Consider the following 20,354-nt stretch of genomic DNA (forward strand, 5'->3'; position numbering starts at 1 on the left):
AGCAGCCATGCTGGCCCAGGGCAGTGTGTCTGGCTCCAGATAAGGAGGCGATGGGAGCTGCTGTGCTGTCCCCACCCTGTCTATCTGCAGGGCCACCCTGCAGGTCACATACAACAGGGCCTGTTGTCCTGCCCTGTGTCTGGGGGGACATGGAGGGGCTGGAGGACACAAGGAAAACACATTTTCCCTGGGTAGTGCAGTGCAGCAAAGCCCCCCATGCCAGCCCCATGCTGCCTGTCACTGGTCCTGCTTGCAGGGTGACCTCGAGCAGGACAGGTACCCTTAGAGCCACCCTGCTGTCCCCCAGCACAGAGAAGGGTGTGTGGGGCTGGGACAGGGCTCTGGTGGCAGGGCAGGGGGACAGACAGCACCTTCAGCCCTGCTCCAGACCTGAGTGCTACTCTTTGGGGTGCCCTCGAGGTGGTCACCCTCTGGGGTAACACAGGCCATGCAGTGGAGCTCACTCAGTGCCTCCTGGCTCCACACTCATCCCCACAGGAACAGGACAAGGCTCTGCCTCCATGGAGGGCTGGGACACAGAGCCCATGGGGACATGGTGACCGTGGGGAAGCCACCAGTTCCCAGGAGTTTTGCAGGAGCAGCGGGACAGAAAGGACAAGGAGCCCTCATCTATACACCCTCCATTTCCTCCATCTCAGCGGGAACACTCCAGGGCCAGCAGCCCCCGGCCAGCCCAAGCCACGGCTGGCAACGCACCCAGGGGTGCTGGGGTGGGACAGACGGGCGCAAGGGACGAGACAGAGCCCAGGCAGGAGGTGACAAGGGTTTATTATCTCACAGCAGCGGGTGGCGGGCGCAGGCACATGCAGATAGAGCCCGGCCCGGCCCGGCACGCCTGCTCAGCCAGCGCCAGATCCGCGCCCGCCGCCCCGGGCCAGCGCAAGCCGCGGGCTGATAACGCCGCTCCTCCCGCCCTGGGGGCAGGGAGGGCATGGGGGGCCCGCAGCAGCTGCCCACCCGCCGTGGGTCACTGCTGGGGACACCACCGGGAGGGACCTGCGCCCACCCTATGGCACAGGGTGGGGGGCACTGAGCTGTGGGTGTGAGACCCCCAAATGCCACCACCCCCCAGCAGTGCCAGGCTGACTTCACACACGGGTCTGGCTGTGCCAGCCACACTGAGCACAGGCATGGAGACAGGCAGGGAAGGGACACGGGGCAGCACAGGGTTATGGTGGCACTCTGGGGAGGACAGGCACACACAGGGGACAACCCCTTTCACATTGTCACAAGGCAGCAAAGCCACTGGCCATAAGAAGTACGGGGAGGGAGCAAGGTAGGGGCAGCTGTAGAGGCCCCATGGTAGAGGAGACTGTCCCCACATCAGTGACCTGCTTGTCCCCCACCCACCTCTGATCCACAGCTTGAGTAGTTGTGGGGTCAGGAAGTGCCACAGCACCTGGGGACAGCAGCCACAGTGGCTTCACCACCCTGTCAGGGGATAGGTGGCTTTGGCACAGCACTACTTTTTGGTATTCGTGGTGGTGGGACCTCAGCAGGGCTGAGCTAGGCTCCCTTTGCTCTTTGGAGCTCTCCCTGCTCCAGATCCTATAAGGAAACTTCTCCAAGGGGAGCCAGCATGGGAGAGAGCAGCACCCACTGCCAGTGCTGGATTGTCACCTTCCTGGGGGGTTGACTGCCACCTTTGGGAAGCCCAGCCTGGGCAGGGCTGTTGGCACTGTGGGGGCCCTGGGGGTGAGACACAGGGACAGGGAGAACCAGCCACAGGGACAGCTGTGGGCAGAGGCAGGGCTGGGACAGTGCCCACAAGGGTCACTGAGAGAGGGCAAGGAGCCCAGGGGAGGAAGGTCCTGACTGCTCTCTTCCTCAAGCTCCACACCCAAAGCCTCTGTTCTGAGCTCCAGGTGCTCCCCCAAGGGCAGAGAACAGCAAGGCACAGGGACTGCAACGCCAGACAAGCTGCCAGTCATAACTGGGGATGGGATTGGCCTGAGACAACACAAAGTTAATTAGAAAATAAATCTTCTCCCAGCCTCGGAATAAAAAGAGCAGCAGACAGGACATGCATCTTTCTGGCCCTACAAAATAAGGCACCAGTTACAAATGAAACTCGGATTGTCTTTGATATAAAAGGAATTCCCACGTGTCGAAGGCAGTTGATGTCTGAGTGCATTACAGGGAGTGATCTTCACTAGTTTTGGGTTGGCCAACCTCATTCCTTGGCCTCGGTGGCTTTCTGGAACAGGGGAAGCTGCAGGAGGGGAAGAGAGAAGCTGTTAGGGCTGGAGGAGGGGGAGGCAGGGAGCTGCCTACACTGCAGTGGCCAGGGCTGGGGAAGGAGAGGCTCCCTGGGAGGCTGAAAGCTTCCAGGCAAGTCTCTGTGCCCTAGGAGCTGCTGGCATTGCCAGCTGCCAGTGCCCAGCTCACCTTTGAGAGATCCACACCAGTGATGGCACGCACAGAGGCAGGGACCTCAGCCAGGAGACGGTTCACGTCTGACATGGTGCTGCCCTTGTCTCCACTGAGAATAACGATCTCATCCACTTTGGAGAGGGGAGCAGACACTTTGGCAGCGATCTGGGGAAGCAGGGATAAACAGAGTCAAGGAACCTCTCAGCAGCTCACAGGGCAAGGTCCCTACAGGGCCTTGCTGTGCCCCCAGCCCAGCCTGGGAACTCCCCCGGCCCACCTGGAGCAGGGGAAGGCTGCTCCCTCCTCACCTCAGGCAGTGCATCCAGCACCAGAGCCAGCTGGGCAGCTTCTCCATACTTCTGGAGTGCTTCTGCTTTCAGCTTCAACCCCTCAGCCTCCGCCTTCCCAACGGCCTCGATCACAAACGCCTCAGCTTCTCCAATCTTGCGGATCTTTTCCGCCTCCGCCTGAGCAAGGAGGATTTGCTTCACCCTGGAAAGGGAAACCCAGCTGTGCAGCAGCCTGGATCCCTGCAGAGCCCAGGAGCTGGGGCTCAGGGCAGCACTGTGCTCCCACCTCCCCAGCCCAGGGCAGAGGCTCACTCACTTCTCACCCTCGGCGATCTGCTGGATGCGATAGGCTTCAGCCTCGGCTGGCTGCTTCACAGTGGCCATCAGCTCCTTCTCCATCCGCAGCACCTCCTTCTCCTCCACCTCAATCTGCTTCTTGCGCTCCACCACCTCGATTTCAATCTCCTCCTGACGGATCTTCTGCTGCTCCCGGGCGCTCTGGAGCTCGTAGGCCAGCTGGGCCTCTGCAGTCTGCACATTGGGGAGAGGAGAAGAGGGGTTTGGGGCATGAATTCCTGTGTGCAGACATAAGGACCCCAAAAGCAGACACAAGTCCTGCTATTGAACCTCTTCCCAGGGTGACATCCCAATTCTCAGTGCTGTCCTTCCCTGTGCACTCTTCCCACAGCACTTCCCTTCCTCTCCTCCAAGTCCTGCTGAATTGCTGAAAACAAGAGACGACTCTGCTACAAGGAGCTCACATAGTCACATTTAGACCTGGGTTCTCCACCTTCAACTCTCCTAACAGATGGAGGAGGAGGCAGCTGACAAGTCCCAGAGCCACCAACACCATCACAAACTCTCCAGGGAACAGCAGTGGGCTGTGGGATACTCTTACCTTAATGTTGACCTCCTCAGTGAAGGCAGCTTTCTGCAATTCAAAAGCCCGTTTGGAATCTGCTATTTTGGTATCTGCCATGAACTTGACATCCAGCATTTCTTTCTTGCACTCTGCCTCCTGCAGAGAGGGAACAGAGAGCAGAGCTTCAGGGCATGCAGCTGGAGCACAACAAGCTGCTCCAGGGAAGCCCAGCACGTCCCTGGACTCACCCGAATGCCAGCATCACGCTCGGCTTCTGCCACTCCAATGTCTGCATCCCTTTGGACAGCTGCAATCTGAGTCTTCCCCAGGGAGCTCAGGTAATCCACTTTATCATAGACATCCTGGGGAGGGGAGATAAGTCATAACCACTTCAAATGAGTGACTCCATTTTGCTCCCTTTACCACTGAAGCTCAGTGCTGTCAGGCTAGGGTCAGAACACACCATGTCAGCTGCTCCAAACAAACAGGGAGGGCAGGAGAGGAAGGCTCTCCCGACATCTTCCCTCTCTCCCAGGAGGCTGGGTTATCAGCCAGCTCTCTCCATGAGCCTGTTTACAGAGGCAGCTACCCGGGTGCTCTTGGCCCAGCTGCCTGGATACAGGACATGCTGCGGCGGCTGTCATGGAAACTCCCGGAGGGTTGGGACAGCCTGTCAGCTGGAGCCTTCCAGCAGCAGCAGGGGAGTCAGGGCCAGGCTGTCTCCTGCTGCTTGTACAGCTCTGCCCATGCTGCAGGGCCCAACATCTGGGCATACCTTGATGGTGAAACTCAGGATCTCAATCCCCATGCGACCCACGTCGGGAGCTGCCACCTCCCGCACCAGCTTGGCAAACTGGTCCCTGTCCTGGTAGATCTGCTCCACTGTCAGGGTACCTGCAGGGGAAGGGGAAGAACTTTATTTGGAACAGGTAACACACAACAATGTGGGTCTAAGCTTAGCAACATCCTCATTGTCCCTAATCTTCTCTGGCCTGGGCACAAGGGCGTCATCCTCTGCCCCTGCAGTGGCACCAACATGTGTGTCACAAGTGCAACCACCACCCACATGTGCTACCTGCAACCCTTGGGGACTCAGACATCTCTCACTGCAGGCACCAAAAACTCCATTTATCACAACACCCAGCCATGCAGAGGGAGCTGCTGGAGGGGAGATGCCACCTCTGCAGACAGCAGAGGAAGATCCCATGTGGCTGTGTGGGGGCAGTGATACTGCTAGGACCAGCCAGCTGAGAAGGGACAAAGCCACTCGAGATGTCTCCAGGGAATGAGCCCCTCCATACCCAGGATGGAGCGCAGGTGTCCCTCCAGTGTCTGCAGGACCACATTCTTCACATCCTGCACGTTCTTCCCCAAGAACTGCTCACAGGCCACAGCCAGGAGCTCCTTCTCGGTCATTATCTTCACCTACAGACAAGAGACAAAACCAAAGGGACTGAAGGTGCCTGTCCAAGAGGTGCAGGCACCCAACAGCAGCAGCAGCAGCAGAAGCAGCAGTACCACCACCAGGCTGCCAGGCTCTGCGCTACCAATGCTCCAAGGGACACCACTGAGCTGTCACCATGCTGAGCCAGGCCACAGGACCAGCCAGTGAGCCCCTGGCTCTCTGCTGCTGCTGTCCAAACCCTGACTGCAGCTCAGCACGGTGGTGCTCCCTGCAGCCATCTGTCCCACACCAGTGGGGACAGAGCCTGGCCCTACCAGTCCCACCTCATGGAAACCCTACCAAAAAGCCCTGCAATACCAGCTCAGCTGCTGCACCAACACCAGAGCCAGGAGAGGGCTGGCTGTTACCATCCCTGGCCAAAAGCCATTTTGTTACCTTTCTCTTCCTGCTCTTTCACTAGAATTAATTTTTCTCAGCCAGGAAAGGCAGAGAACAAGAAAGAGTCTGACATGCTCAAGGAAGAGCTTGGGAACAGGGGTTCCATTCAGTGTTCCCTGGAAGGAGAGATGAGACAATAAGGCCATAGCACACTGGTTTGTCCTGCCTGTAGCTGGGAGCTCCCAGACATCCTTTGCAATGACCCCAATGTGTCATGGTAAGGACTTGGCTGTTCTGCTCCACATGGTCAGTCTGGTGATGATCCCCAGAGGAGGGACAGAGGAGGGACACGGCTGCCCCAGCAATGCTTTCACCTCCCACAGTCAGAGCCAGGTGTAAAAGCATCCCCATTCCAGCCAAGCCAGGGTCTTAGGATGGTCCTGCTGATCACAGGGCTGGTTTTTAAAGGTAGAGTGAATTACACACCCCTGTGGCATGTGTCAGGCAGTGGAGATCTGTGCTCTAGAGCACCCAGCTATGAGGAGCTGCAACCCACCAAGACAACAGCTCCTGGTGGCCCTGTCCAGTCTGAGGGCTCAGGCAAGGGTTGGGCACAGGGACATTCTGTGCCTGGCAGCACCAGAGAACGGGCAGGTCCATAGCAGCCACACAGCTTTCTGGATCCTACAGCACCCTCTCATGGAGACAGCTGGGCTGGGCAGTGCCTCCTGTCCCCGTGGGAGTTGGTGGCACCCTGAGTCCTGCCCTGAGGCCTTGGCTGGACCTGGTTCAGAGAATTCCAAAGCCACAGGACCCTCTGAGGGTCCCAGTGCACACTCTTGAGGGTTCACAGCCTACAGACCTCATCCTGACACCTTCTAGAGTGCTTTCAGCTGCAAAAGTAACACAACTCTTTCTTGAGAGTCTTCTCTGACAGCCCATGCATCCAAAATGATCCTTCCAGAGCCAAAAAGCAGCACCTGGCCCCAGCACTGCCAGAGAGCAAGACAACTGGGACTGACTGTCATCCTCTAAGGGGATAGGAGGTGGACTATGTTAGACAGAGAGAGCTGGCCAAAACTCACCTGCCACAACCCTGTCCCTCATAATGTGAAGAAACACCAACCTGGGCTGAGCCTATTTCCTACTGCTGCTTCCCAGACTGGGTCTCCCAGTCAAAATATCAAACAACCTCAGGCAAGAGGGGTAATCCTCTTCTGCATTGTCCCCAAATCCTCCTGGGATCCTTTTGGGACCAATTCCACTGTAGTTTCTTGTCCCTGCACCCCGGGAAAGCAATGTGCTCTTCCCACACAAGGGGGAGTTGGGAGAGCTGCTCTGGAGCTGCACCCAGGAGTGTTAGCCCTGCACAGGCTCCTCTCACAGCAAACAGAAGGTTTTTGCAAGTATCAAAAGCAATTAGACTCAGCAGCGACATTTATGGTGAGCATCTGCCAGCAATTCCACCTCTCTAAACAATCCCCACCCTCGGGAGCTGCGGGGAGGACAGAGCACAGGGCAGGATGTTCGTTAGGAGAATCCCTGTGGTACTTAAGAGCAAGGAATCATTCAGCCTCTGAATAAAGCCAGCCAGCCTCCACCGGTGAGCCCTGAACAACCCACGGGAGCCTGGCTCTGCACGGAATACAGATCCCAACCTCCAAAGCAAAGACTGCACAAAAGAAACCCAAGTTGAGCAATTTGCTCTCAGAATGTTCGCAGGGTTTCAGGCAGGGCACTGCGACACTCAGTGCTTCTCAAATGTCATTCCCATCAGAGGCAGAGACCTCGGCTGGCAGGGAATCAGAGAGACTCCATCCAGCAATCCCGTGTGGAGGATCGATGCCACCACACCCTGTTCCAGCCAGCTGCCCTCGCAGTGAGGGGCGAGAACAGACAAATCCAATTAGCTGGAGGCTCAGGAAAATGGTACAGAAGGATATGGAGCCTGGGGTGGCCTCAGGCAGCAGCATCCCAGCACATCCCAGCACCCCCAGCCAACACAGGAAGGAGGCTACTGGTGAGTGCTCATTACATCCCTCCTCAAGGAAAGAACAGCATCCTTATGCACATCAAGCACTTCTATCATTACAGAAAACACTTTAAAAGCTGTTTCTCTAGGAATAATTTGTTTCCTTTTTTTCCTCCTTTTTTCGCTCAAGCCCTTGGAAGAAAAATATTTGCCTCGAAAGCACTTCTGCAAAATTAAGGTAACCTCTGCCATGCACATCCCCAACAGCCTTGAGGCTGCTTTCTGTGTGGCAATTCCTTGGATCCCAGCTTTAAAATTAACTGTCAGTGGAAAAAATGAACAGTGAGAAGAGAGAAAAACATGAATGAGATGAACTGCGGTCCGCATTTTTAAATTAAGGCATCTGGTGATCCAACCCTCTGCTACCAGATCATTTTGCAGGCAATGGAGGGATTTCCCAAAACTAGGATGAAAGGGAATGCTGGCTTCACAGAAACACCAAATACAGAAGGAAAAGCCTACAGACATAGGAAAAAAGTGTGAAGGAAAACATGGGTGCACACATTTTGCCAACCATGCAAAGACCGCTGGGGTTATGTGACACCTTAGCAGTTAAATGGATATAAAAAACTGGAAAAGAACTGAAAGATGGATATAAAGTATCGAAAAATTGAAAACAAGGGTGCTGGCTCCATGAGAGATTTTGGTCACATCACTGCACTACTCAGCAGCTCCCCTTGGCTCCAGAGCTCCCCAAAAGGAATGTGGCAGCCACTTGACAACACACCTGGACATGCCTGGGACACATGGTGACCACAGCAATTTTCAATCACAGAATCCTATTCAAGGAGCCAAATTCCCTCAAAAATTAACATTTCCCTCCCAGCATCCTCCCCAGGGCAGGACCTGGCCACAAGAACAGCCTGTACTGGGACAGCAGACCTCAGACTCCAAGAAGTGCAGGGTTTTGGTGTGCTGCCACAAGCAGCGAAAGCAGGTTCTTACAACTGAAGAAAGCTGGAGAGAATCAAAATTCAATTCAAGCCAGAAATTTTACACGCCAGTTTTAGTGCCTGGAGGGACTAAGTTTTTTGGGTTTTTTTAAGCTTTAACTCACCATGAAGAATTACAAGGTCCACGTGCTAACAATAACAATCCAAAGCAATATAATGCTTGATACCATCCCAGGAGTTTGTGGGTCAGCCCTGTGGGGTCACACACAGCTCCAGGGGCACCACAGCACATCAGCATTCCACAAACACATCAAGTCACCCCCACACACCTCATTTGCCATGTGGACAAATGAGACACCAGAAAAGATGATTTTGAGAAGAGGAGGAGAGGTCACAACCCCCTTCACCACACAGGACATGCTGGAGTGTGTTTGAACTAACAACGATAGTGTGCCTTTGTACAAGGATTTATTTCAGAGCAGTTGGCTTCTCTCCTTGGACAACAGCAACCTCTTAAGGGGGAAAACCAGATGTAAGTTAGAGACATGCATTCCTGAAATGATGTTTTGGAGTTACTGTACCTGTGCCACACCTGTGACAGTTATAGCTACCCCCTCCGCCGTCTCTACGTCCTCACACCTGGGCTGTAACGTCATAATCTCTAGGGAAATCCTGCCAAAAAACGTAAAATATTTGCACGTTTCCAGGTTATACACACTCACCTCTTCCCTTTGCATCTCCTGCCCCAGGCTACCTGCTGCACTCATCACAGGTAATGCAAGACAGGCACAGAATGCAGCCAAGGGACCACGTCTGTGACTGGAGACTGACAGGGCACTGTGGCCAAGAAACAGATTTTCAGATAATGCTTAAAGGCAATTTATCAGCAAAGGCTGGAATCCAGACTGGAAATGATCCTGTGACCCTTTCCCTCCTGCTGGGTTAGTGAGGGGCCAGAAGCTGCAGCTTTGGGACCCCAAAGGGCCCTTTGTCAGAGGCTCATTGTGCCACACTGCCCAATGGCGTGGCAGCACAGGATGGTGTCACTGGTTTAAAAGCACAGCATGGAAGTGGAATGCTCCCACCCACCTCACACAAGCACTGGTGCTTGGCAGAACCTGCTGAAGAAGCAGCCCTGGGTTAGCCCTACTACAGACCTAACCCCTGATCTGGTTTACCTCTCCCTCTATTTTTCCAGTGCCCTGTGACCCAAAGGCAGATGGAAATGAGTCTCCAGTTCTTTATGGCCACGCCTGTAGGGTATCAGGCACCTAGGAGCAGATCCTGCAGCTCCAGAGCTTTCTCAGTCACCCCAGGTGGGCTTGAGGTACTTTGGTCAGACCCAGCAATCTCCACATCACAGTTTGGTAAAACAAGGGACATCTTTGGCTGTGGCAGGCTCTGTTTCAGGAAGCCAAGCCTGGCTCCCACATCAGCCATAACGAGACAGAAAGGTGTCAGGAGTTAGGACAGGGAGCCACGGGGCACAGAGTTTGTGTCAGTGAACATTAGGTCAAACATCTGAACCATGAAGGGGCTGCCTTGGGCTGCTGCATGCATGCTGAGTTGCTCTAGGATTGGCTGGAAGTGCTGAAACCTATCCCTGCAAGTTCATGCCTGCCTTGGCCACTGTCCTAATTACACTGGCATGCAAACTGGGAGCTGATAAAACACACCCCACTGTCCAGGACATGCACAGGAATTTTTTGCCATGTGATCACAGCTTTAATCAGATACAGCAGGATTTCTTCTGAAGACCTAATTTAGACTTTAATGCCCAAACTGTGCTGCTTCTCAGCTGTCAGTTCACAGGGATGTTTGGTCATTACTGGTTCATAACTGCTCGCAGTGTCAATTCCAGTCCTGTGTGCTGCGACTGATCCAAGGTGTCTATGTTGTACTTTCAAAGGTGACAACATCCAAAATGGGCAGTGTCTCCATGTGGAGGAAGAAGGGCTGAGTGGAAATCCATAGTCAACAGTGCAGAGCCAGGCACAATTGCAATTTTGAAATGGCACAAAACCTGCCTTCCTATCTATTCCAAATCCTGCAGAGAATCCAACCTGGCCTGCCTGTGCCTCCACACAAAAGCAGATGCCCTTCCACTCTCCCCGAAACCCACAATGGAGACAGTGCTGGCAAGGAAAGGGTTACAGCAGGAGCAAACGTTAGGTCCAGCAATGCTGAATTTGGAATTTGCCAGGGATGTACCTGTCTGCATTACCTATTAACTGTGGAGTGCCACAGGGCAAGTGCTGGAGAAGGAGAAGGGGAAGGAGAGGAGGGTATGGAGATTTCAGCTCTCCCATTAGAAAACCATTAGTTTTTATGTTATCCTCCTGCTGCTGCTGCTGCTGCTGAAAACAGAGGGATAAAGAGTTAGACAGGATGTTAGGAAGCTGATGGATTATTACCTGTGCAACCCCTGTTACGTACAGTGGGACCCCCTCCGACGTCTCAACACTCTCGCAGCGACAGAGGATGGTCAAAACCTCCAAAGACACTCTGAGCAGGGAGGAGTAAGGGTAAGGACAGCAAATACACAAAGCAGTTACCAGAGAGTAAGATACTCATTGCAAAGGACAGATGAGACTTGCAGGTTTTGGCTTTTCCCTGTTCAGTTTGCCTCTCTCCCCCTGCCCACTCCCAGGATTCCATAATCAGCTTCCCTGGTCATGGGGAGGAGTTTACAGCATCCAGCAGCTTCTTTTAATGAGGATAGATGGGTTGGAGTCTCGTCCCCACCCTGCACATGAAACTGAACTGTCTATGCCATCCTAGTGGTCAGCTGGAATTCTCTGTTGGAGTAATCTTTGCACACAGAAAAATTCCTTTTGGTAATAATTTAGATGCTTCTATGTCAATGTTTAAGAGAGGCCAGAAAAATGAAAATGCCAGGGACCTGGCTACCCACCCCTGGCTAAGGCATTGAGGAGAGAAGCTGATTCCAAGTGCTGTCCTGGGAAGCTGAATTAACACCATTTGGCTCCCCCAGAGGCATATTAGACCACGCTGTCTCTCTCTCTGCTTTTATTTCTGACCCCTAAACAGGGACAGCATTTTTTCCCCTTGTTTTTCCCCAGTGCTCAAGGTTGCAGCAGGATAAGTGCCCAGCACCCTGCCAGTTCTAACTGTTCCTTTTGTTCCCAGGTTAATGCTACCTGGCGGGGTGCCGCTGACAGCAACACAATTGCTCCTGTCTCTCTTCCTCGCAGCACTGGCAGTTCCAGAAAAAATGTCCTAATTTCAGAGAAGGAAATCTGTCTCACTCTTCAAGTTAATGCAGCGGGCTTCATCTGGGGCACAGCTTATGGCATTTGAGAAAGGAGAATTAAGCCCCACATCCCATGGCATGAATTGGTATGGATTTTAAAGTAGAAGATTTGTTTGGATGCTGGAATTCCTGTCAAGAGCCCCATTTGCTAAATAATGTCCAGAGCTCTATCATGTAACAGCTCATTCCTGGCAAACAGTTCTGGATTCAGCCTATCCTTAACTTACTAAATCAGCCTCTCAAATATATCTGTTATGTCCTGAACTCAGCAGGTCAAGGTCCTGCACCATTCTCTGTGCTTCTCACAAAGGAAGAGGAGGAGCAACAACCATTTGCTCAATTAACAGTTCTCCCAGCAAGATGTCTCACAAAAATTCGGGGGTGAAGCTTGTCTGGATCAAATGCATAACACTGAGCCCACAAGCTGGGCCTTTCCTTCCCCTCCCACCTCCAATCATCCAGAGACTGAGGGCAGCCACATGTCTTTGTCTGCTGGTGGCAACACGTGTACAGGGAAAAGAGGTTGGAAGATCAGGCTGTAAGGGTTAACTACAACCTCTGGCCATCACTCGGTGCAAAACCCAAAAGTCACGTCTTTGTCCTTTTCCCTGTTATTTTTTCACACAGATGGGGGAAACCTGCATCAGTGAGCATGAGGGATATATTGGGAGAGAGCATTCCTACAGATCCTGGAGACAAAGAGCTGTATTAGCAGGACAGCAGCACTACCACAGCATGTCAGTTCAGAGACCAGACTGCAAGCAGCAGCAAGCAAAATTCACAACTGAGGAAAGGGAGAGGAAGGAAATCCCGTGGTTTTAAATTGGAACAGTCTGCTCCCAAGGTGAGAGCAGTCAGCAGGTCTTTACAAGGAGAGACTTGAGGAGCAGAGGGGGGCACTGGTGCACTGCAGGCCACGAACTGATTTGTTCCTGATTTGTTGAGGGGTTGGGCCATACCGGGCAGAACTTGGCTCCTCTTGTGGACATAGAGGCCATTTGAAAAGTACTTCATCTGAAAGCATGGGATTTCTTTTTTTGTGTGTTTTTTGCACTGTGGCACCCAGCTGTCCCCACGCCAGCAGCCAGCAAAGAACTCCTGATGCTCAACCATGGTTTTATACCCAGTGCCTGGCCCAGTGCTCCTAAAGATACTGCTGACAGCCCCACTGGGATGATTTTGCCAAATTCCTACTCCAAAAACCCACAAATAACGGGGATCTCCTTACCTTTGGGTGTCAGTAATGCACCACCACGCCCAGGCCCAGCCTCCATACACATATTGCTTCTCATCAGAGCCACAGCAACCACCTGCAGCACAGCAGAGAGCACAGAGACATCAAGATCACACACATGCACGTGTTCTTGAACAGGGAAAAACCCACAAGCAGAGGAGTTCACGCTCTTCCTCCTCTCCATGGGCCTCATATAGCAGTTTTCCCAAGGCAACCTTTTTTGGAATTGTCTTACAGAACTGGAAAATAGTATTTGTAATAATGACCAACAGTAACACACAAAGTGACTGTATTTCAAACCAGGGTTTTATTTTAGTTTTGTCAAGCACTTTTAGCAACCAGAATCAATATAAGTATCTTCAACTGTGATGCTAACTGTTATGGAAAGCCACATAAGAAATCCACTTCTTTTCCCTCATACCACCCTTAAATTCCCAGAGAAGCTCACAAGTCAGCATTGGAGGAGGGAAGAACCCTTGAGCTCCCAAGAAATACCTCCTAGTTCTGCCTTGTGCAAGTAGCACAGTGTCTGATGCTTTGAAGGTCCATCTCAGAGCTGGATGTGCCCAAGATTCAGGCAGCCTCCAGAACTCCTCTGACACATTTAAGATTTAATCCCAGTGAATGTGGAAGATGCTGTCTGGATTTTTATATCTTTGATTTAAGGAACAAGACACCTGCTGCCTTTCAAGAGATCACCCTGCCAGTGATCAGCCCCAAAATTAATGCCTCAGAAGGGAGGAGCTCTGCAGCTCCCCAACTCATACCAGGGCTGGGAGCTGCTGGCTCTCAGGCAGATCGAGCCAGAATTCTCTCTCTTGTCTGCTCTCCATAATCACTCTTACTACAGCAGTGCCCGAGGGCCTCAGCAAGGCAAGTGCTGTACAAACAGAGCAACAGACAGTTCCAACCCTGCGGGATGGATCTATGCAGGCAAGACAGAGCCGGTGCAGAGGAAGAGCAGGAACGCGGAAAACAGCGTGGCTGTGGGAGCTTTGGGTTGTGGCAGGGGAAAGGGAGAAGGATGAAGCCAGCAGCCAGCAACCCTTTTAAGAGAAATGACCATTACTGTTTGCTGCAATAGTCAAAATGAAGAAGCAAAGGCAGCACACATCCAGGCCAGTGTGCCTGTAGGGCCCTCTGACCACAGGAGGGGACTCTGTTCTCCTTGTTCTCCTCTCAATCCTCCAGCATTTAGCCATCTTCTGCCTGTTTCCAGACACTGTCTGCTTCCAGGTACTGGCCACGTACTGCCTGCTTTGCTGGCTTCCATGCAATGGTTGACAAACCAGCAGACCTGTCCCATCTATAATTCTTCACCCTCGCATTTCAGTAAGAATTAAACACAAATGGGAAAAGGCTTTACACACTTTTTCAGATTTCCTGTGCTTCACAACCTATAGGAATATTCTCCTGTCACCTCCGAGCCAGCCTTTGGATAGCTTCTTTCCATAGCTGGAAGGCTATTTCAGCCAGGCAAGTGTTGCAAAAGCTGATGATACAACATCCTGTAGTAACCACGCGCCTTTAACATTTCTTGGAGGGCGTCAGCCCGTTTAACTCAGACTTTCAGCCAGGCCCTTGTTTTCCAAGAACAGGAAGGGAGGTGTTCCTGGCAGTCGGGAAAAGCAGCACCACATGGAAAGGTATTTTATTTCACAGGGTCTATGTGGTCTTTACCAAACCTCTGTTAATTGTTTCTTAATAATATCCTGAGAAAGCTCTGCACCCTAAACCCACGATTGTTCCAGGGAAGTGCCTCTCCACACAGATGTTCTTCTTTCTTCTGTAGGAAATAGAAAGAAATACCTTATTTAGTATCACACCCAAAACAAGCTCCACGTTTGCTTCCCTGTGCTACACAACACAGTCACAGAGCATGGTCTACTGAGCTAGATTATATGTCAAAAACTGTTCAAAGCCTAAAAAAACCAGGGAAAACTAACACCTTAAGGAGGAGTGGGATGCCAGCCAGTTGCTTTCACACACGCTGGACGTCTGAGCGCAGCAGAGCTCCGTCCTGGTAAGGCTGAGGAGCTGAGGGTTCATTTTCCATGGCAGTCCTGCCGCCTCTTTCTCAATTCTCAGGCAGCAAGTGAAAAAGGAACCAACAAAGCGAAATCTTTGCAAGGCTAAAGAATAAACCCTCTTGCACAATGAGATTTGGCAGAGAAATTGCCTTTTCCAGCTATAATACGCCCACTGTTCCAGCAGACTGGGTCTCACAGTCGCTTGGCCATCGCTTCCACAAATATCCACCATGCCTCTTCCGGGGCAGTGTGCAGGGCCACAAATGGAGGATTCATAGCCAGGGAGCTGCCAGCCAGCTTGGCCTCTTCCCAATGAAGGGGTCTCATGTTCAAGCAAGAATTCCCAGAGCCAGGAGAAAGTACGTTGTCTGTTTGTTTGGGGTTTTTTATTATGAAATAAGATTAATCGCTTGGGAGTTGGTAGATAAAAGGAGCTCTCAGCAGATGCAGGAAGCGAGAAAGGAAGAACGTGAGCCTCAACGGTTTTGGGGACACAGGGCTCAAAACATCAAAGATGGGATAATCTGAACAAGCTCTGTGTTGTTTGCTCTCCCAGGTAACTCGGGCACTGAGTTACCTCTCTGGCAGGAAGTGGTGAGCATTCCGAAATCAGGTCATGGTAAACAGGCTGCTGAGTGAAGACAGAGCAGGAAAAAGTTGGTAATTGAAAACAGTTACTGACAAAAGATAATGCAGAGATGGAGGAAGGCAAAAGCATACATAAAGAAAATCAAATCCTAAAGCAGGGCCCAGACTAAAGTTAGTGTCTGGTTCTTAGGCCCTGCTGTGCATATAAATTAGGCTTTGTTCACATGCAGAAACGGTACAAGGTTAACAAAAATTAATTTAAAAGGATGCAGGGTTCTGAGTTGAATCCATAAAAGCTTCTGATGGTCACTGCAGTAGATGAAAGCAGATTACATTTGGCTATCTTGTTCTGGAGGTAATCTATATGAAAATGACTTAATGAGTACCAATGCTATAGAGTGAATTTAAAAACACATTTAATAACTCATCTTGTAAACCAAAACTCAAAGACAAACAACAATGAAGCTACACAACAAAATCAGAGAGATACTACTCCAGAATTCCTCTTGGAAACTAAAAGGAAAGGCCTGAAGCTATTGTCCACCTTCTCCTGAAATGCTTTCTGGAGAGTAGTTTGCAAGTCCTGTAGATTCAACAAGCTGCCTGCTCCTTCCTACAAATTCCTGTTTCTTTTGAGGCTGACAAACTGGAATTGCACCACCAGCATGAGGGTTCAGGTGGCTCTTGCTACTCACCACATCTCTCTACAAGACACAGCCTGGACCTTCTCATTCCATTTTCATGCAATAGACTGTTCTCACCTAAGTGTAACTTCTACATTTCTCCTTCGTGAACTGCATCAGATTTTGTTCAGCCCATTGGGTCAATCTCCAGAGTTTGTTTTGATCCTGATCCAGCTCTTCAAACCTCTCGAACCCATTCCCAGCTCAGTCTGCAAATTCAATAAGCACATTCTCGATTCCATTATCCAAGCCAAAACAAGGAACTTACTTGATAAATTCTTTCAGCTGAACAGTGAGCTACTGTCAGGCTCCCTGGCAATGGTTTTCCAGGCAGTTTCATATTTATTTCATAATATCTGAGAAACCAGTTCCTTCTTGCACTATGGGCTGTAGTTCTCTTGCAGGAAGGGCTTGCAAGAGCCTCAAGAAATCCTTATTTCAGGCTTTCAACTTAGAAAAGTAACACAAAAATAGAAAAGTCTCAAAAACATGAGCAGTTCTTGAAGGGGTAAGAGGGATGCAGTAACAGGATGGAAGAGCTTTGAGCAGCCCTAGAAGGGTCACATACCCCTGACTGCTGGCATGCAGCAGGAAATGCCTACACAAAACCAGAATTAACTGCTAGCTCTTCTTTTACTTTGATAGATATCAAAGATATCAACACCCAAAGGGTGTTGCACTAAAGTAAAATTTGAGCAACTGGGCTGGAGCATATTTCTCAAGCTGACTTCTGCTCACCTGAGGGGGAATCAGATTAGCTGGACATAGCAAATACTTTTACTCGTGTTCTTCTAGGTGTTACAAGCAATATATTTGTTCCAGTAGTCTCCTAGGAAATAAAGGTGGGTTGGCTGGGTTGCACTCCCGATTTTTTTCCTCCTCACACTCCCTAAACTTTTGCTGAAGCAGCAGTTTGTTCTGACACAGGAACAGGGAGGGCTGTGCCCACTTTCCCTGCCATGCATGTCCAGGTGCTCCCCTCAGAGCACCTCTGCTGCAGCCCTTGCCAGCCAGAAGGAAAATGCCCCAACTGTAGAGATTTGGGCAACACTGTCTGGTAACTGTTAGATGAACATGACCATTATAAATACATATTTCCTTATTTTGAAACTCTGTGGAAATATTACAGTGCTGTATTTCAAAATCAGCAGATTTTGACCCTTAGCCACGAAAGCTACACTTAACTAGATTGTAACCCAAACCCAGCATTTCACAGCCTATTTGGCTGGTGGGAACATTCAGGTATCAGGATGAACAGGTACTGAAAACTCGACCAGCTCCAGCTGTGCCCAGTGTAGGCTCAGTGATACACCAGGCTCCTGCCAAAGCCTCTTCAGACCTTGCACCAAACTCCACCAGGAGTCTCCCAGCAAAGTCAGACCCACAATTTGGGGAGACTCAAGGCTCTGTGGGGCATCCTGACGAAGCCTGGGCTCCACAATTCACAGATGGATCAATCAGCAGTGCAGTTTCTTAGAAGGAGATCGATGTTGCTCAGCAGGGGCAGGACAGCAGTGCCAGCAGAGTGCTGAGCCGTGCCTGGGAAGCAGCTTCCCAAATAAGGCTACAAAGCTCCACGTTCCCAAGGCACAGCTGGCTGCTCCTTGAGCACTGGAGGAACTCGAGTGTCTCACAAGAAAGTGAAAAGAAAGAGCAACCCTCCTCAGAAAAACCCACATGCCAGGGGAGGCCTGGGACTAAAGGCTAAGGGGCACAGGCTGAATAAAGAAAATAAAGAAAACCCTCCCACAATGTGAAGTCTTTCAAATAAATACCACATGACAATTCAAGACTGCAAGCCAAAAGCCTGCCTTTAATAATATTTGGTTTATTCAAATTAAATTAACTAAAATTTATTTTGTTTTAGGTTTATTGGTAATTATTATTGGTTTTTCCTTCCCTTCTCTCCCCAAATGCAACTCAGTATCACACAAATTAATGCTGGCCCATGAGGTCCTCCCTGCTTTTCCCTGGAGGCACATGGCTCAAGTTCCTGGAATTACAACAGCTTGTAGCTACACCCTCTCACTAATGCTCTGGCAGCTGCTCTGCACACGGGTGCAGAGACTCTGCAGGGCCCTGCAGAGTTCCCACCACCTTTCAGTCGCCCCCGAAGCTCTCAGTTGGTGCTGTCAGGAAATAGCAAATGTTTGCAGACTGTGCTGGGCAGCAGCTGAAGAAAACCAGCCTGGTGGCAGCTCCAAACCCCATCCCAACTGGCAGAACCCAGGGTGATCTCTGCTTCCTTCCCAAAATGCAGCTGCATTTCGAGGAGTTTCCTGGGCTCACTGCTCCTGGCTGTGGAAAAGCACCCCACCTGGAACTGCAAGTAGATGCCACAAATTCCTGCTGGCTCATCCTGAAAGCTGCATTTTGTAAACTCCAGAGCTGAACAGAAGCAAACTCAAGCTTTGAGATTCAAGGAGACACCTGGAGCACTGCTTCCCAATCTTCCCGTGAATGTGGCATTTCACCATGCAGTGCCAATTCTGACAGGGGTCTCTTTGGAGGGAAGCACAACATCAGCTCTGGATCCCCCTGGGAACTGTAGACCAGGAAAACTGCAAGGAATACTGCTGCTCCAGGAAGCTGCTGGGTGTGGTTTGTAACTCCTTAGAAGCCACCACCAGAGTGGACATATTTGTTTTCAGAAGTGCAGCCTACTCCTGGCATCTCCTGGGAACTCCCTAACAGGTTTGTCATCCGAGAGATGAACTTGTAACAGATCAGCCACAGCTTGCTGGAGGCTTTGGCTCCAAAAATACAGCAACATAGTTGCAAGTGTGGCAGAGCTGTTACTGAGGCACATCCTTGATGTTCACATGTATTTTCTACCGGGTGCTCATTACCTTGCAGTTGGCCCCAGTCTGTCACAGAGTGAAGCTCCCAGCCCTCGCATCACCTAACAATAATTAATTCAACTAACAATAATTACTAATAATCTTGTCTGCACAAAGCCTGGTTCATGCCAAAGTACAGCCTGGAGCTTCAGCAGCATTGAAACAGCTACAGGTTGAATCAGACAGGGGGCATTTTACTGCTGGTTTGTTTAACCCCAACATCAGTCACCAGCTCAGCTGCTGGTGACATTCCACACGTCCACGAGCATCACCTGCATCCAGTGTCAGCACCACTGAGAGTCCAGGGGATGTCCTGGTGAGGAAGCAGCAGCAGGATGTGATGGATGAAGATGGGCACTGCAGGGACAAGCCTGCAGTGCTTTGCCCCAGGGGGATACTCACACCCAGCTCCCCTTCCCTGGCAAATCCAACCTCACTCCGGCAACAGGACATCTTCCTGGCAATCCCAGCCAAAGCCTGCTGGCGGGGAACCAGAGCTTTGCCGGTGCCACTGCCTGACATCACCTGAAATCAGCAGCATGGAGGTGCTGCTGGCACTGGACCTCGCCCACCGCTCTGCGCTGCAGGGACCTCACCCTGGGGCAGCAATTCCATCAGAGCATCTCCCATCTTTTCTATTCCCAGTTCACTCGGGGCTCTCCTAGGACAGGGAACCCTCGGAGTTCCCTCACAGCCAGGACCACCCAATTTCCCCCTCCAAGAAGGCTCCATCACAGACACCCCCCAACTCCCACAGGTTTCCTCATTGACAGTGTCCCCGCCATAGAGACCCCTCAAGCCCCTGAGTGTCCCCTCACAGCCAGGACCCTCCGATTTCCCCCTCCCGTGGGGCTCCATCACAGAGATATCCACCACAGCTCCCTCAGGACCCCCCACCAGTGACAGAGACCCCTCAACTCGCTGAGAGCCCACTCACAGCCAGGACCCCCGAACTCTCCCTCCTAGCACACCCCATCACAGACTCCCCAAATCCCCCCCATGATACGAACCCCTCAACCCCCTGACAGCCCCCTGACAGCCAAGACCCCCACTCCCTCAGGGTCCCCCCGGTGTCACCCCTCAGCCTCGCTGCCCCGGCCGTACCTGAGACCACCAGCGCCTCGTTGGGCCCCACCGTGTGGCAGTTCCCCATGGCGGCCCCGCCGCCGCCCGCCCCCACAACCCCCCGCGCCTCGCACGGCGGGGGCGCGGCCCGCGGGCGCCGCCATCTTGGGGAGGTCGGCGCCACACCCCGGGGGCGGGAAGGACCGTGGGCGCCGCCATGTTGGGCGCCGCGTGCGCGGGTAACATGGGGCCGTGCGCATGCGCGGTGTGCGCTGTGGCGCAAGGGAGGGACGTGAGGGTGTAAGGGACACTGTGTGTGACACTGCGTGGGTGTGCCAGGCGGGGCGTGTGTCCTGCAGTGCGTGCTGCTCTGCACACCCACACAC

At 51.9% G+C, this 20,354-nt stretch overlaps 1 protein-coding gene across 7 annotated transcripts; it reads right to left on the minus strand.

Annotated features, from left to right (window-relative positions):
- Positions 1-772: 772 nt before the first annotated feature.
- On the minus strand, positions 773-20,157 carry FLOT2 (flotillin 2). Of its 7 annotated transcripts, XM_085078293.1 has the most exons (12): positions 20,008-20,157; positions 12,757-12,838; positions 10,691-10,759; positions 8,836-8,926; positions 4,848-4,971; positions 4,322-4,440; positions 3,795-3,908; positions 3,583-3,702; positions 3,001-3,215; positions 2,703-2,886; positions 2,410-2,559; positions 773-2,233 (listed from the first exon to the last, which is right to left on the minus strand). In XM_085078293.1, the coding sequence occupies exons 1-12, from the start codon at positions 20,054-20,056 to the stop codon at positions 2,195-2,197; spliced, it is 1,356 nt and encodes a 451-aa protein (XP_084934419.1). In that variant the 5' UTR covers positions 20,057-20,157; the 3' UTR covers positions 773-2,194. The 7 variants fall into 7 exon arrangements, with proteins under 7 accessions (XP_084934419.1, XP_084934416.1, XP_084934415.1 ...); XM_085078290.1 differs by lacking the exon at positions 8,836-8,926 and having other exon boundaries at positions 10,669-10,759; XM_085078289.1 differs by lacking the exon at positions 10,691-10,759 and having other exon boundaries at positions 20,008-20,156.
- Between the last annotated feature and the right edge of the window lie 197 nt (positions 20,158-20,354).

This window comes from Lichenostomus cassidix, chromosome 19, assembly GCF_008360975.1.
Source record: "Lichenostomus cassidix isolate B80296 chromosome 19, HeHo_3.0, whole genome shotgun sequence".
NCBI classification, from domain to species: Eukaryota; Metazoa; Chordata; class Aves; order Passeriformes; family Meliphagidae; genus Lichenostomus; species Lichenostomus cassidix.